Source organism: Cyclopterus lumpus, chromosome 12 (assembly GCF_009769545.1).
Source record: "Cyclopterus lumpus isolate fCycLum1 chromosome 12, fCycLum1.pri, whole genome shotgun sequence".
Classification (NCBI taxonomy): domain Eukaryota; kingdom Metazoa; phylum Chordata; class Actinopteri; order Perciformes; family Cyclopteridae; genus Cyclopterus; species Cyclopterus lumpus.
The window spans coordinates 9,615,612-9,632,028 of record NC_046977.1 but is presented as its reverse complement, the minus strand read 5'-3'; the positions used below and the strand labels follow the sequence as shown (position 1 = coordinate 9,632,028).

Sequence of the window (16,417 nt, the reverse complement as noted above, 5' to 3'; positions counted from 1 at the left end):
GGCAGCGCCATAGTCACCGTAGTCCTGGCGACTGTAACCCACCAACAACAACCTCTCGCTCCATCATTACCACCTCCTCCACCATCCTCATCTTCATCAACCAGTCCTCAGCTCAGGTTTGAATACTATAATTTTTTTTTTTACTATTTTTTACCCCCAAGCTTGAAATCGGCCTTTGCTCGCTTGAAGGGATAATTGTGCGAAGGGGATATTGATGCTGCGGTGAGTGTTTTGTCTGCAGCTGAATGAAGGGCTCGGCGGATAGCCGGGGTAGTTTGCTAGCGAGGGTGTTTCTTTGTGACGTGGTAGCCCGCTTGCTAACGTTGCCTGTAGATACCCACAGCTGTGAGAGGTCCTGGTCGCTAGCTGGAAGCAAGCGACGTCCTCTCGAGGGGTGCCTCGCGTCTAAAACAGACCGACACGTCAGGCGGTGTGGGAGAAAACGGGTTTCCGCGTAACTTGTGTGCTTAAACTTCAGCATGCTGGGAAGTAGCATCGGTCTGGGGCTAGCCGCTGATGCTAGCTGGTCAGCTGGACCAGGAGCAGGTGTCTGTTGTTGCTAGGTTGCTAACGCCAGCGTTGCCCCTTTACGATGCCTGAGCCATTCTTGGCTAATGTTACGGGCATATTGTAAGTGTGTTTCGGGTTGGTTCATAGCTCGTTGGTTATGCACAATCGATAACGATCAGCAGTGGAAAGTGCAGTGAGCTAGCTTTCCATACACTAACTGCTAATGACAATAGCTAAGCCATTACTTTCCCTTTTGTCTTAGGGAGCAGGATAGCTCCGCCAGCTCTCCATCTGCCCTCTTTGTGGCATCGGATGGCTGTGATGAGTTTTTTCTTCTTTTTTCTTTGCAGTGGTCAGCTTTGAGAAAAAACACCTGAACCCGATTTAACATTAAAATACCTCAATGTTAGTACACCACCCCCCCGCTTTTTTTTTTCTTCTCCGAATCGTTTCGTAATTTTGCATTTCACATTCTGCACTGCTAACGTCAATATGTATCCACCCCTTCTGCAAAACATGTATAATTGTTGAATGACAGTTCAACTATTAGCTACATATTTTTTTACGTGTGTGCATGTTTTTCTCTGGGTGCGCTCAGACATAGAATGAGTGACACTGTCCAGGGAGATCCAGGTCGTTAGTTCATCATAATAATGTCAGATTGAGTTGGGGCTTCTTTCTACATTTAAATTTGTTTTATTTCAAAATAATATTTATTTTTAGCCTAAAATGGAATAGTAAAGATGCACTTTTATGTTACTCAATCCTATTAGGTGGTTCATATAACGTTGCATCACAATTATTTCGGGGTCTATTGGGTCTCCTGTGCAGCTGCGACCTGTGATTCCCGTTAGGGTAGAGCCTGGGTGTGTCAGTGGAGAGGTGAGACAGGTGGGACAGGTGCATCTCTGGTAGTGATGGGACTACTGGCCATCTAGGCTTGTCTCTGTGTCCACCACACGCAGTAAATTAATATAGTAATACAGTGACTGGATTAGAATGTGGGTATTTTTTAATTGTATGATGGCTGTGTACCATGAATCAAAGTACTACTCGTGCAGCCTGACAGAGCCAGAGCACCTCAAACCAATTAGATCAAAATACAAATCGCACAATTATTATTAATTTGCTTTCTGCAGGTAAAGCCTAAAATAATGTTAATATATTGATCTGTTTGCAGATGCAACCCAAAATAGGTCATGCACAGACACCTCTCCCAACACACACAGAAGACAGGATGTTGGGAACTGCTAGTTATCATATCATATTACCACTTACCTGTAATCCGGCAGTGCAGAAATAGTACCATGCCACCTGCTGCCTGGATCCTGTTACATTTCCAATCACTTAAAGAGGGGCTGATTAATTCAATTATTCAGTCATCCATTTTCATGGCTTAGCAGAATACAGCATGTTTGGTTTGTTATTTTCCCCCAGCCTGCCCACAATAATGTATATTGTTGATGAAAGAGAAGACTTAAAGGCCCCTGTTTTTTCCTTCCTAACCCCACATATATCAATAACAGGGTACATTTAGACTCGCTGTCATGATGCTTCCCGAAATGTTGACATTTCAGTTTCCCATGTTCCTGTCATGAAATAAAAACAGATTATATACATTGAACACGATCATTTTGCTATTGTCACAACTGTGAATGTCCCATTTATTGATGTAATGTTTAATACATCAAAATCAACATCAGCGCAATCCGTGACACTATAAATCACCCCTGGTTTTCTTTGTAATCTTCAAACTCAACTTCTAAGCAAACACAGCACTTAGCATACCTCCCCCTTCTTCCGCTCCCAATCACATCTCCCTCCACCTGTTTCCCCGCTGTATTAGCACCTGATCATGCTCCTGTCATGCATGGGGTTGCATGTACAGTGTGTGTGTGTGCGTGTGCGTGTGTGTGTGTATGTGCGTGCATGCGTGTGTGTGTGTTTGAGAGAGAAAGATTTTGCGAATGGTGTACTTTTCAACCTCGCTAACCAGATCTATATTTCTTTACTTGGTCCGCCACACTCCACCTTTATCATACATGATCATTAGAGAGGCAAATATGGCTCTGTGTATATTCTGGTAGCGGCGACTGTGAACCTTGCACTTTTCCTTATTTGTTTGCTTGTCATGTTAGCAAGAGGAATTGAGGGGAGAAAATGCAGGGCAAAATGTTGCCCTCCTTGGTGGCTTTTGTTCCTCTGTGTCTTTGTAGGGCTTGCACTTGCTCAGTGGAGCACAGCATTTAAGTGGGCCACAAGGGAGTGCCTGAATGGTGAGGCAGGAGGTGTGGTAGTGTGTGTATATGTGTGCGTGTGTTTGTGGAGGGGGTTGGGGTGAGGCAACAAGAGTGTGTTGTGATGCAGGGGCTCTTTCCCTCGATTTGGTGGGCTCAGTTGGGGCCATGTTCTTTGGCTTTCAAACTGCACGGTGGAGTATTATAAATCTAGATTGTCGTCTCCGCACAAGTCCTTGTTTAGCTTTTGGTTACAGTAAGCTGAAGGATACCGTTTTGACATTTTGCATCATTTTGGGTGGCCTGCATCCAACGGCTTGCCTATGTGTATGTGTGTGTGTATATATATATATATATATATGTTTGTCACTTTTTTGGGGAGCTTATGTCATAATTTGCAATGTCTTGTCTAAATCACAGAATATGAATATTTGAACAGGATAGTAGGTTATTTTTCCAAGAATGAGACTGCAGCCTGTCTAGCAACAGCCCACTGACATGTCTGACAGTGATGGTTTATACTCTCATCCCCCTCCCTGAGGTGTTGAAAATAGTCATGCTGGAAGCAGATGGCTTTGCGTTAATGAATCTCAATGCCCCTGTATATTTAAAGACAATACAGGCTTCCTCCTCACACACTCAATGCACCAGGAACAATTGACTCAGCTTGGTAGTCCAACTTTGAGGTTAGTAACCCCAACGCAGATAAAGTGAAACCCTTCTTCCCAAGAAAAAGGCCAGTATAATATTGAAGGTAAGGGGCAGGCGGTCCCTGGTGAGTTTCAAAGCTATAGGGAGACTTGGCTTAATTAACCAAGGGAGGCTTGTTTTTGGAAACTGTGATGGGGAGGAGGTGGCCTTACCCTGGAAGGGGTGATGGTAGCCAGCCATACTATTATTAACTCATAAACACAGGTTCACCACCAGTGTCTCTTCACACTGTTTTCCTTATCTTTTCAGAATAGCTAATTTTAGCCTTGCTTATAGTAAGTGCTGTCGACACAGTCTTACATCTCTGATGCACAATACAGCCACATAGCTATTTAATTAATAGTAATGACACTATTTGGTAAAGATACTTTAAAATATGAGATAACTTTCCAGTTGTTTTCTTAGTACTGATCCTGGACTTCTAATCTCAAATAACACCAGTGTGTAATGAGAAGCATCATCTATTTGGAGTTTGTTAAATATTAACTTGCTTTATGGCTGTGAACATGGAGACAGGACCATGTGTCACTGATGCATGAGGCTCTCAGTACATTAAGTACTACAAGGCAGAAACAGGTGCGAGGGTAGAATTGCTCTTGAGCAGCTTTAGCAGCATTGATTTAAGAAAATCTGTCCTGTTTTCTGTTATGTATCGGGGCATTTTATGTCCTGGGCTAACAAAATTGTGAGACTAATTTAATAACTTGTATGTTTTATTGTAATTTTGATGTCTGTTACAGCCCCACATTTGTTAATCTACTCAGTTTAAGGGAGTAATTCATGTTTGATGCCCCTTGTGAGCCCTATCCCAATGATTCATTAAGATCATCGTGTCTTTGTTGTTGCTGAGTTGTCAAGTTGCTTTGCCAGTTTAACCGGTAGGTTGAGGGTGTGATTGTGACCATTCTCTATCGACAGTAACACTGCATTTTCTCCGTCTTATGCAGGCGCCATGCAGACCCCTGAGACAGGCGCTGACTCCACCTCCACAGTCCCTCTTCAGACCACCGTGCCTGTCCAGCCTACCGGCTCCACCCAGCAGGGGCCTGTCCAGCAACAGGTACATCCAGCCGGTCTGTGTGGGTGTGTCCGTGTGCGTGTGCGTGTGCATGTGTGTGTGTTTCACAGTGCAATATGTGCCTTTGGTCAATTAAATAATTAATTTACAACTTTGCAATTTGTCTTTCCAGGCCCAGACTGTTCAACAGGTTCAGCATGTTTACCCAGCACAGGTGCAGTATGTGGAGGAAAACAGTAGCGTCTACACTAATGGCAACATGTGAGTCAGTCTGTTACCCAGTTCTGCTCTTACACCACTCTATAAATATTAGCGCTAAGTCTCCGCAGCCTGTTCTTTCTCCTCTTGAGGCTCCTCAAACCATCATTCATGTCACAAGCAGATGATGTCGGTGGGAGTGCATTGGTTTTTTGTCTTCTTTGACTTGTATGAGGGGTCTGCAGTCGTGTGCTTGATTGTGCTCCGTCACCTGAACATGACCAGAAGTAGGCCTGTCTTTTAAGTGCTGATGCTACACCAGGGTCCCCTGGGTCTGAGGAATGGGGGTTACATAGACCCTCGACTGTGTTTGTCCTACTGTGATAACACAGAGACTCACACACAGGGAGACATAAACACACAGACTGTGTGACCTCAGCTAGTGTCGGAAACTCTTGTGTAAGCTAGACTAAGTGCTTAAAAACACAAAATCAAACAACAGCAAACAGCTAGACACATGGCCTGAGGACCAGGCTTGTGTCAACATAATATGTTAAAGTTAAAAGGTACCCCCAAATCACAAACAAAAACCCATGGAAATATATTAATACAAAATGTTATGGTTCTTTTTTAAAGAAATCCACAAAAACTACATTTTGGATTGGACAGTTGTCGCTGACAGTATTTGACTGTACCTGCACAAACAATATTGTTGTAACTGATGTGGTCATCAATAGGTGTCTGAAGAAAATAAACAAAATAGAAGAAAAAAAACTTCATTTGAAATAATAACTCTTAACTGTTTTGATTGTTGTGTCTCAGTTTTGTTGTGTGCACTATGACTGACTTCTAACCTCTCTTCTGAACAGAAGAACCTACTCGTACTCAGAGCCGCAGCTGTACAGCCAGAACAGTGGCGGGAACTACTTTGACACGCAGAGCAGCTCATCACAAGTTTCCACTGTGGTGACATCTCATGGCATGACCAACAATGGAGGAGGGGGCAGTGGAGGAATGAGCATGAATCTGGCAGGGGGTCAGGTAATCAGCACCAGTCCTGGGGCTTACATCATGGACAACGCTGCACCCCACCCTGTCAGCCAGACGGCACGAGCCTCCCCGGCCACAGTGAGTTAATATCACCCACTAATTGGGTGTTAGTCGTTACTTTGCCCTGACTCTCCCTATTAATGTAAATGCTCTGTTTCTGTCATACTTTATTGATCGATGCACTAGTTTGATCCAAAATGAGCAGAGTTCCATATTTAAACTCAATATTTGTGTCCATGTTCTCAAAATGTCAGTATATACACATAGTACATATGTCATATTATAGAGAAGCAGCTTGCGTGTGCACCTCCTCTATGACGAGTGTCTGCTGTGTTTTATCTCTGGTGATGATCCTTTGCTGATGTATGCAATGCGCTGCATAGGCCGCCGTCTCTCTGCCGTAAACTAACTACTGCCAGTAATGTTCACATTGTAACCCGTCATATTTAATGGTCACATGATGCAGAGCGTTGTGTCCATTTCTGGTCACTCTTTGGTGGAGAAGAAAGGAGGGGCTAAAACCTGAGACAGGTGTTTTAAGGAGGGCATACCTACTCCTCATGAGAGTCCTGCTTTGGACAAAGTGGTGCATGCATCACAAGTGCTTTGCCTTTTTGCTATAATCTAAACGCCCCATTAGCTTTTTTCATATAGTCCACCATAATGATGCTTTCTCGCAGTAATGTACCGATGATGCTTGGCGACTGACATTACATTATGAGGAAATCAGTCGTGGCAGAGTTGAGAACACCCAATAATGGCTGTGAAAAGGAGAAATGTTTTTTACATTTTTATTATTTAATCAAACTGTGTTCAAGGGCATTTAACTGCTAAAGCAAAATACCAGCTCATTGTTGTGTAGCCTTAGTGATGCGACAGTATAAATGGGCCTCTTTGTTACCCTATGTTACTGTGTTTTTCTTTTATTTAGGAATTACGCTGTTTGTGAAAATGACGGTACCCAATTAGACTTCTTCACATGAAGATTTTCAGTATAACCCTTGAGGTTGACGTGCAGGTGTTACTAAAAATCTTGGCATACTGCCAAGACTTTTGTTTTTATAAGTGGATCTGTGCTGGTGGAATCGGGAAGGGTTGTGTGTCTGCCAGCTATCCTCAATTGAAGTGCTCCGTTGAGCCTCTGTCCCCATTCCTCAACTAACCTAAGACTTTCTTTAAATGACAGGTAGTCCTGCTCTGCTTGGGTTTAGTGGTGCTTGCCTTGTGATCCTTTCTAGATTCTCTTTATTTTTGCCAGTGGATACTAACGTGTCTGCACTAGCGCTTTTTATTTGTCTTGCTTTTTGTCTTTTTGTTTTTATTCCCCCCCCCCACCTCTTACATTTTGTTGTCCTGTGCTTCGTGGTTTATCAGATTGAAATGGCGATTGAGACTCTTCAAAAATCTGAGGGTTTATCCAGTCAGAGAAGCTCGCTGCTCAACAGCCATGTAAGTTGCTTTTACGAATGCTTGCCCTCCCTTTACTTTGACTTCTGCTCGACGACTGCCTCTCTCAGCTCTGTACACATTTGAGTTTGACTTGCTGTTTTTGTTGCTTTTTAATTGTTCCTATTGTTTAAATGCACTGGCTGCTGTAGAATGCTTTTGCAGAGTTGTGCAACATCAAAACGGACTGCTAGTCTGAGGTCTTTCCAGACCATTTGCATGGACCCGTGTTTGAATCTCTTCGGTTTAAAAAAAAAAAAGCATGTGTTCCCTTGTAGCTCCAGTGGCTGTTGGACAATTATGAGACAGCAGAGGGCGTAAGTCTACCACGATCCACCCTCTACAATCATTACCTGCGCCACTGCCAGGAGCAGAAACTGGACCCTGTAAATGCAGCCTCTTTTGGTAAACTTATCCGCTCCATCTTCATGGGACTCCGTACAAGGCGCCTAGGGACAAGGTTAGCTTCTTTCCCGAAAAGTTCTCTGTTTGGCAACTGGATTTTCCTCTAATGGCTGTATGCTTGCGTGGCTCTTCTTAATTAATTAATTAATTGACACCCTGATATTCTAAAAGCCTGATCCGTTCCCCTCTTCTGTCCCTCTCTCCCATCCACGTGAACATTTCTGCACTTCCCCCTTTTGAGAATCCGTCAACGTGTGTTCACTTTTGGTTTTGACTTGCAGAGGGAACTCCAAATACCATTACTATGGTATACGTGTGAAACCAGACTCGCCACTCAATAGACTCCAAGAAGACATGCAGTATATGGCACTCAGACAGCAACCTGTTCAGCAAAAACAGAGGTACACAGGCAACGAGGCATGCATACAGACATGCAGCATTTGTTGGGAAACAAGTCGCAGTTTTTTATAGATACTTGGTGTTATTGCAGGTTCAAGCCGGTGCAGAAGTTTGATGGCTGCTCCGGGGAGAATTACTCAAGTGGAGGCCAGCACCTTCCTGGTGCAGAAGAGCAGACAGTCATTGCACAGAGTCAACACCACCAGCAGTTCCTTGGTCAGCTGCTTTTTTCTCTTTATGTAAATGTCTGTAAAAAAATTAATTAAAAAAATTAATTAAAAAAAACACCTCAAATACACTGAATATTTTTTTTATAACATTTTTTTGTATATCTCTCCAACAGATGCGTCGCGGGCACTCCCTGACTTTGTAGAGCTGGACCTGGGACCGAGCAATACAGAGAACATCAGCCCAGAGGATGTGAAAGCTCTCCAGTCCCTTTACAGAGAGCACTGTGAGGTTAGATAAAGGGCTTTTCATATTCACTTCAATGTCTCCACAGCTCCCTTTGGCACATGAGTGTACTTCACAAGGGGAACAGGGGGCCGGGTCCCTCTTCACTGCTCGAAGAAAGCTCTGTAATCCCTTTCAATATTGCAGCATTCGTTGATGCTACATCATCAATATGACTAGTCCATGTTTTCTGCTTTCTTTTCACGTATATGTGCCTTAATCTGCCAATATTTATTATGCCAGCAATTTACAAGTTTAATTTTATTCAAGCTATCTTTAATGAGAAAATACAAGTAAGACTGAAAATACAAATTTTGAAAAGCAACACACTTAAACTTTGGCTGGATTCAGAGAGTGCGAACTTTGGGAAAGGTCGTGTGTGTTTTTAAAGTGACAAAGATTTCTAAATGCCAGCTATTGGCATTTTGGAGCAGAATATGCTCTTCATCTTGTGAAGTTTTCTATCAAATCTCTCTTACTATCTGGGAAAGTAGGAATCAGGTCATCCACAGGTTATGACCAAAAACTGATCTGACAGAGCGTTGTCTGCCACCTTCTCATTAAAGAGATTAAAGAGTCAGCTCACCAAAATTACCCAAAAAACACATTTTCTCACATGTTTGAGGTTGATGTGCAGAGTTCGCTGTTGACAGTTTTCAAATGAACTATTTCTTCTTGTTTTAGAATGCGCTTTCAGTGAAAACTATTAATGTGTGTGTGGTTTATTCTCTGCTTTTGTTTCAGGCTATCCTGGATGTGGTTGTCAACCTCCAGTTCAGTCTAATTGAGAAGTTGTGGCAGACATTTTGGCGTTATTCTCCCCCTGACTCTGTAGAGGGTGCCACTCTAACAGAAAACAGGTGAGGTCAAGCTCTTAATATACAATGTATGTTTTGCCAGAAAGAAATATTAGCTAACCTAAATTATTTGTAGGATGATCTGAAAATTCAAAGTCCAATTTGTTCATTCCTCAGCAGCTTAAGTGAGATTGAAGCACGGCTTCCCCGTTCACAGCTACTGGAACTGTGCAGGAACGAGACTGTGCTCAAATGGATGAGTACCTGTGACCATCTAATGTACCAGGCTCTTGTGGAGATCCTCATCCCTGATGTCCTGAGACCCATTCCCAGTGAGCCACAGTCAAAGACACCTCTCAGGCTTGCTTGTCTGCTGTGTTCGTGCTTGTAACAGCCCAATCCTAAACTCCCTGTTGTTGTTTTTGTCTTCCAGGTGCCTTGACTCAAGCCATTCGCAACTTTGCCAAAAGCCTGGAAGGTTGGCTCAATAATGCCATGAATGCCATTCCCCAGAGAATGATCCAGACCAAGGTATACTTGCAGTATTCAAACGGAGTTACCTTTGGGAAAATGCTACATTTAAATGTCACCCGATACTGTTTATAAAATAAATACTTGATACACGAGAGTCCAATTTGTCATCAGTTTTTGAGAGGTATGGAGGTAACATCTGGGCTTTTAAAAAAAAAAAAATGATATGTGCTCTTTCCACAGATTGCCGCTGTTAGTGCCTTTGCGCAAACACTGCGCAGATACACATCTCTGAACCACCTGGCTCAGGCGGCACGTGCTGTTTTGCAAAACACGTCACAGATTAACCAGATGCTGAGCGATCTCAACCGTGTTGACTTTGCCAACGTACAGGTCAGCTCTTTGTGTTTGGATGTACAGTGCTGGTGCTTTTGTAATGTGCACGAATGTCATTCCTTCTCTATAATCCACTCCGTCAAAAGAGGAGAGTGTGTTGTTTTTACTGTCACAGTACAGTACAGGTGTTCAACATTCAGTTATTTCTCTTTGTTGCTGTATAGGAGCAGGCATCATGGGTGTGCCAGTGTGAGGAGGGAGTTGTTCAGCACTTGGAGCAGGACTTCAAGGCCACGCTACAGCAGCAAAGCTCTCTGGAGCAGTGGGCAGCTTGGCTGGAGAATGTGGTCACTCAGGTGCTCAAGCCTTATGAGCACCGGTCCAGCTTCCCCAGGGCAGCTCGACAGTTCCTGCTCAAGTGGTCCTTCTACAGGTGTGTGTGTGTGTGTGTGTGTGTGTGTGTGTGTGTGTGTGTGTGTGTGTGTGTGTGTGTGTGTGTGTGTGTGTGTGTGTGTGTGTGTGTGTGTGTGTGTGTGTGTGTGTGTGTGTGTGTGTGTGTGTGTGTGTGTGTGTGTGTGTGTGTGTGTGTGTGTGTGTGTGTGTGTGTGTGTGTGTGTGTGTGTGTGTGTGTGTGTGTGTGTGTGTGTGTGTGTGTGTGTGTGTGTGTGTGTGTGTGTGTGTGTGTGTGTGTGTGTGTGTGTGTGTGTGTGTGTGTGTGTGTGTGTGTGTGTGTGTGTGTGTGTGTGTGTGTGTGTGTGTGTGTGTGCGAAAAATAGAAACGCGGCCATACTGAGACACACTCCTGGGAGCGAGCAGGCGTAACGCTCGCAATGTTTTTTTTAATGTCTCTGCAGTTCTATGGTGATCAGGGACCTGACCCTTCGCAGTGCTGCCAGCTTTGGTTCCTTCCACCTGATTCGCCTGCTGTACGATGAGTACATGTTTTACCTTGTGGAGCATCGTGTGGCTCAAGCTACTGGAGAGACGCCCATTGGTGTCATGGGGGAGGTATAACTGTAGCATCTCATCGCCACAGTATTTCACAGTACCACCGTGACACTAGAGTATATGACGGATACACTATACATCGAATGTGAAATAACCTCTCTTTGGTCATTTGTTGATCAAAATCACCCCAGAACAGACGTTTTATCTCATTTACAATGTGGTATCTCTATTAGATTAGAAACGCATTAAAACTATGTGAACGCATGTGCCCCACTAATTCTGATGTGTGTCTCTGTTTTCAGTTCGACAGCCTCAACACGCTGTCCCTCTCTAACATGGATAGAGGTAAGTGGCACAAAGTATAAGAGCAACAACGTGAGAATTTAACCAGTATTTGGGGGAAAAACTGTCCCTTCAGTGAGCTCTTGAGTCCATACTAGTTTTTTATACACGTGATGCTTCCTCCTGTCTAGATGAAACCAGTGGGATGGACAGTGACTTGGATGACGACATAGAGGAGACGGGGGAACCTCTTGCAAAGCGAGAAAAGTCGGAGCACGAGGTGATCCAGGTGATCCAGGTCGGGGCACTCGAGGACGGGTCCCACCCTGTAGTGGGGGTCGTCCAGCCAGGTGTCCTCCACTCGCTGCCCCAGCCCCAGCAGGACCACACTGAACACATTCTAACCCCTTCTGCCGCTACTCCCACCATCCGCCACTGCAGCGCCACAGGCAACACCTACGCCTCCGTTTGAGGGTCCGAGGGCACGTCCGACCTTTGTTTGGCCTGTTTTGCTGTCTCACTCTCCACATATCTTTCTCTCTGTAAGTCTAGATGTTTCCGTCTTTTCCATGCATCGTCTCTGTCTGCACTTGTGCGGACATGCTCTCCTCTCCATATCTGTACCCGTCAGTTGGGGAGTGCTGAAATGATGATGCTCCGGCTAAGATGTGCTGTCCGTGTCCGACTGCTTAGATTCTGGATGTGGTGTCGGCCCGTACAGGTGTGCTCTATCGCAATGCGGCACATGGAGGAGGACTAATTTGACCCGTTAAATGTTTCCTGCCTTGGCATGACTCAAGGCCTCTGTCTAAACAGACGGGTTTTGTCTTGAAGGAAAATTCCACTCTTTCAAAGTACTGATGTCTCAGAGCTCAAATCCATGTCACCAGTCCCAGTGGTGGAAAGTCATCGATTGACTCAAGACCTTCACCTATTGTAAATAGTTTTGCTGTACTTTCAATTGGTATTACCCAAAAACTCATGGTGCTATCATTGTGTTTTGTTTTCAATTTGATTTCCATTTATCCCTCCTAATTTTAGCATGATTTATGTCCACATGCATTCCAACTGCTGATAAACATTTGGCTGAACAAAATATTTTGAGTATTGTATGTAGCTAAAGAAATAAAGGGAGGACGTTCTATGTATGCGTGGCAAGGATCATGGGGCAGTTTTTTGAAATTCATATGGTAGCCACCCACTGACAACCACTTCTAGATTTTAGCCACAGAAAAAGAACCCCCTAAAGAAGTATCTGTGCTGCTACTTGTGTATATAGAAATGAGATTGAGAAGACCAGCTGTACAGAACCACTTCCTCAATGCTAGCTTTTCTATGCACTCTGTGCATAACGCTTGCCTTTCATCATTGTAGATGCTCTGTAGTGTCGTTTACATGACCAGCTAAACAATTTACTGGACATGTTCCCCTGTTTGTTTGTTTGTTTGTTTGTTGTTTTTTTTGGTTGCAGTTTTTGTCTTAACGAAATCTCTTAAGTTCACAAAGGACCAAAAACAAACCAACAAGAGGATGCTGAGAGGGAGCCACTTGGGCCCACCCAAGAGCTGTCTCCTGTCCCACAGTGCCATGTCGCGGAGCAGAAGGAATGTCAGGGATTTAATGTACCTCGGCTTTATCATAGTGCCTTATCCTTAAATGCAGCTGTCCTTGTAGTCCTGACTGTGTGCTGCAGAGAGCCCACAGCCCCCCTCTGCATTGTCCCAGCCACACATTTGGCTTTCTGGTGACTGGTGGCTGGATTTGGGCTGGCTCATCAGTGTTGAGACCAAGGAATACAGGCACAGACACACCTGTTGTTTTCTCTGGATCAGCTCTACTAAGCTTATTACTTATCTGAATCATGGTCTTTAGCCTTGCTCCTGCTCTCACTCTGCCCTCTTGAGGCGTACTCTTGCATTAGCCTTTGTTATCGGGTGAAGTGTGTGTGTTTGTTTGTTTGTTTGTTTGTATGCGTGTATGTGTGTCGACATGAATGCATAGGTCTGCACTGTGTTTTTATGTGCACGTGTACACGTGTGTGTATATAAGCCTGTGTGTCTGCGTGCTTGTGTGTATGTGTTGAAACACATCCATCAGTCACCCTACCTCAAACCAGTGGTGCCAGCCCTTTGACGCGTGCAGCACAGTCACCAAACCTTATTGCACACACACCACTGTACTGCACAAATCTCAACGCGATAGAGAAAAACGGCATTGCTTTTCTCTCACCTCTGATACATTTCCATTTCAGTTTTTAGCCCATAAATGCTTTCATCCTTTGTTCCCTGTTTAAAGTTCATGTTTGTACAGTGGACCAAAAGTAGATATTTTGTGATATTCAAAGAGATATATATAGATATATATAGATATATATATGTGTATAGTATATATAATGATGATACACTACAGATATTTGTTGCTTTATATGTGATTGTTTCTTTTCGTAGCTTTTCTGTAAGTAGTTCATAGACTGTGAAATGGGAAAGACATGGGGACTAACTTCTGATTCATTCGACTACATCTATACTTGAACTGTTCTAACATTATATGTTGTGGAGATTATTGAGATTAATCCTCTAAATAGGAACAATTTGTTACTAAAATGATTTTTCTTGGGTTTTTTTCATGCTTGTTTAAATGGTCTGCACGATTGTTTTCGGCAGAAGTGTTTATTTATTGATATTTATTGTGTTTTGGTTTAGATGCTCACTCATTACACCATATTCTAATGGGTACTGGTGATGAATCATGAATTATACCACTGCAAATGGCAGACCTACTGTAAAGGAGGACCATGACTTGTTTTTCTTTCATGTATGTAGGTTTATTAAGGTGGAGAAAAGAAGAAGAAAAAAAAGGGATGGCACTGTATTTTCTGTAATCACTTGTTGTAGGCGCCATCACTAGTTAATGATTCCTTCTTCAGATACGAGAGGTCCACAGGAAATGTTTTCTTTGTGCCTGCGTAGCAGTAACGGAGGCTGGGAGAGCAAGTACTGCATGCCATTTAGGTTTCTGGGTCAGTGGAATCTCACAGATGTTTGGTTAAATCATTTCCATGACACTTCGGGGGAGATCGGAAATGTTAACCCCGAGTCCGCTGACTTGAAATGTCTGGCTTACCAGATCTTGGAATTGAGCGCACACAAATCTGGCTTTTCGATTTATATTTAAGAACAGTTTGAAAAGGTCAATGAACTTCAAGTAGCTGGAAGTCGGAGGCCTGTAGCATTTTGTTTACATCCGTCCGTGACCATAATGAATTTGTTCTCCGACTTCTGGTTTTAATCTGTTGAATGCAAGTTGGGAGAACACAGAAAAGTGAAAATGTCCAAAACAAAAATGAATGCAGCCAGAAACTTGAGCCCTAGTTCATCTCTTGTACAGAACTTTCTCCAGAGCTGCATTTAAATCTGTGTTCTCATAACTGTGACAAAATGAAGTCTATTCCCAAAAGCTCAATCAGCTGACCCCAACATGCACATGGATCTTTGTGACCGACGTTATAAAAAGTGATGGCCTTCGGCCGGCGTCAATTTTCAGATGATGTTCTAAATCTGGAAATTGTATAACAATTATGAATGAAAGTTGTGCAGGATGATGCTTTGTCATTTTTACCTTTCTCTCACTGAATGATTTTATTTAATTTTCTCCCAACATGAATCTCAGCTCCCTTGTCATATAAATCAAGTACAACATTGTAGATGTAAACTTGTATTATTTTGTGCCTGAAGTGAAAACGGCTTATACAATGTCTTTCTTTAACTCTTAATTGTGTGCTTTAGGGTCATCAAGTGCTTTCTGGTCTTGCACGCCTACCATGTGCTGCTAGAAATAGTTTTTTTTGTGTTTCATTTTTGGTCGTTCCATTTTATTATACATAGACTTATGTGCCAGACAGTGATTTTTTTCGCTTTCCGCATCTCAAAATCTGCCCGGTTTAACACTGGACTGATGCTAATGCTGCCAACACAATTGTACTTTTACTTACTTCTCAGTGTCTTTGGAATTGAGAAAAGATTGTTTCTGTAACGGCTGTTTTTGAAAGAGGGGGGGGGGGGGGAAAAAGAAAGACATAAGCTATTCCTTAACTTGTCATAGGAGCGAAAGCTTGAGAGTTGCCTCTTCACCTGGACGACACGGCAGCTTCACTGACCCAGAGCAGACTCCAGTGCCTTTAATTTCGCCCCGGCCAGAGCAGATGGCCCGGGTGACTATTGGGTCTCTGGTGGGTGGTGGTGGTGAGGGAGGCTGAGCAGACTTTTTCATTGCACAGGTGCTGCCACTGAGGGGACACCAGGGAAGCATAAAGACCTGTCTTCAGATTGGACTATTTATTAGCTGGATGTGACTCCATAGACACACACACACACACACACACACACTTTTAGTAGTTTACACGTGGTAGATTACCTTCAGACGGCTTTTTATTGTACAGAACTGGTTCATGAACAAGGTGAGTTACTGTAAGTAAAATGCTCTTATGAATTGTTTTTTCTCATGATCGTGATTTCTTTTGTCAAATGATATTTTTCTGAATGCTGTGACCCGTTTGAGATTTGTATTTGGATGTTTTCAAGTGCCATTTGACAGTCTAGTGAGTCGTGGCCATCTGTAGCACGCTCTAATGCAAGCACAAGCATTTGGCAGTGGCATTTGGGGAAGGTTTTTTTTGTGTTCACCCTGGACAAATATGTATATATCAAAAATCTGAAAAAAAAGGTATATTTATTTGTGTCTTAATTATTTGATTTATTCTTTTGGTGAACATCCTATATGTTGGCTGAAGTGCTTTCTTTCTCTTTTTTTGGATAATGTATAATATCTGATATAATATATACACACAAATTTCATGTGACTTTCTTTTTGTGTGCAATTTAAGTTACTTCTCAAATTGACAAACGAACCAATGCGTGTAGGGTGATTTGTATCGTGTATTTTACATACAAAAAAACGAGGACAATTGGGGGACTTTTATATTTATAAAGACATTATCATTTAGTGTGTCGTATTGATGAATATAGAAACTATTAAAGACACATGTAGTTTGGTTTTCTGAATATTTCAGATCTCAGCTCAGGCTAGCTTCTTAGTGTTGTTTTCTTAAAATTTGTGACTCGTCTTTGCAGTAATAAACGTTTTCTTGTTCAAGTCAA

The 16,417-nt window shown here is 43.0% G+C and overlaps 1 protein-coding gene across 2 annotated transcripts; it reads left to right on the top strand.

Moving 5' to 3' along the window:
• The first annotated feature begins 4 nt into the window (after window positions 1–4).
• rfx3 (regulatory factor X, 3 (influences HLA class II expression)) lies at window positions 5–16,412 on the top strand. 2 transcript variants are annotated; one of them, XM_034546286.1, is made up of 17 exons: window positions 5–116; window positions 4,406–4,518; window positions 4,649–4,737; window positions 5,544–5,802; window positions 7,099–7,173; window positions 7,449–7,630; window positions 7,857–7,976; window positions 8,066–8,190; window positions 8,318–8,433; window positions 9,172–9,287; window positions 9,402–9,556; window positions 9,658–9,755; window positions 9,939–10,088; window positions 10,256–10,464; window positions 10,886–11,039; window positions 11,282–11,324; window positions 11,453–16,412. In XM_034546286.1, exons 2-17 carry the CDS (start codon window positions 4,411–4,413, stop codon window positions 11,731–11,733), a joined length of 2,280 nt encoding a protein of 759 aa, XP_034402177.1. In that variant the 5' UTR covers window positions 5–116; window positions 4,406–4,410; the 3' UTR covers window positions 11,734–16,412. The 2 variants fall into 2 exon arrangements, with proteins under 2 accessions (XP_034402177.1, XP_034402176.1); XM_034546285.1 differs by lacking the exon at window positions 5–116 and adding an exon at window positions 336–630.
• The last annotated feature ends 5 nt before the right edge of the window (window positions 16,413–16,417 follow it).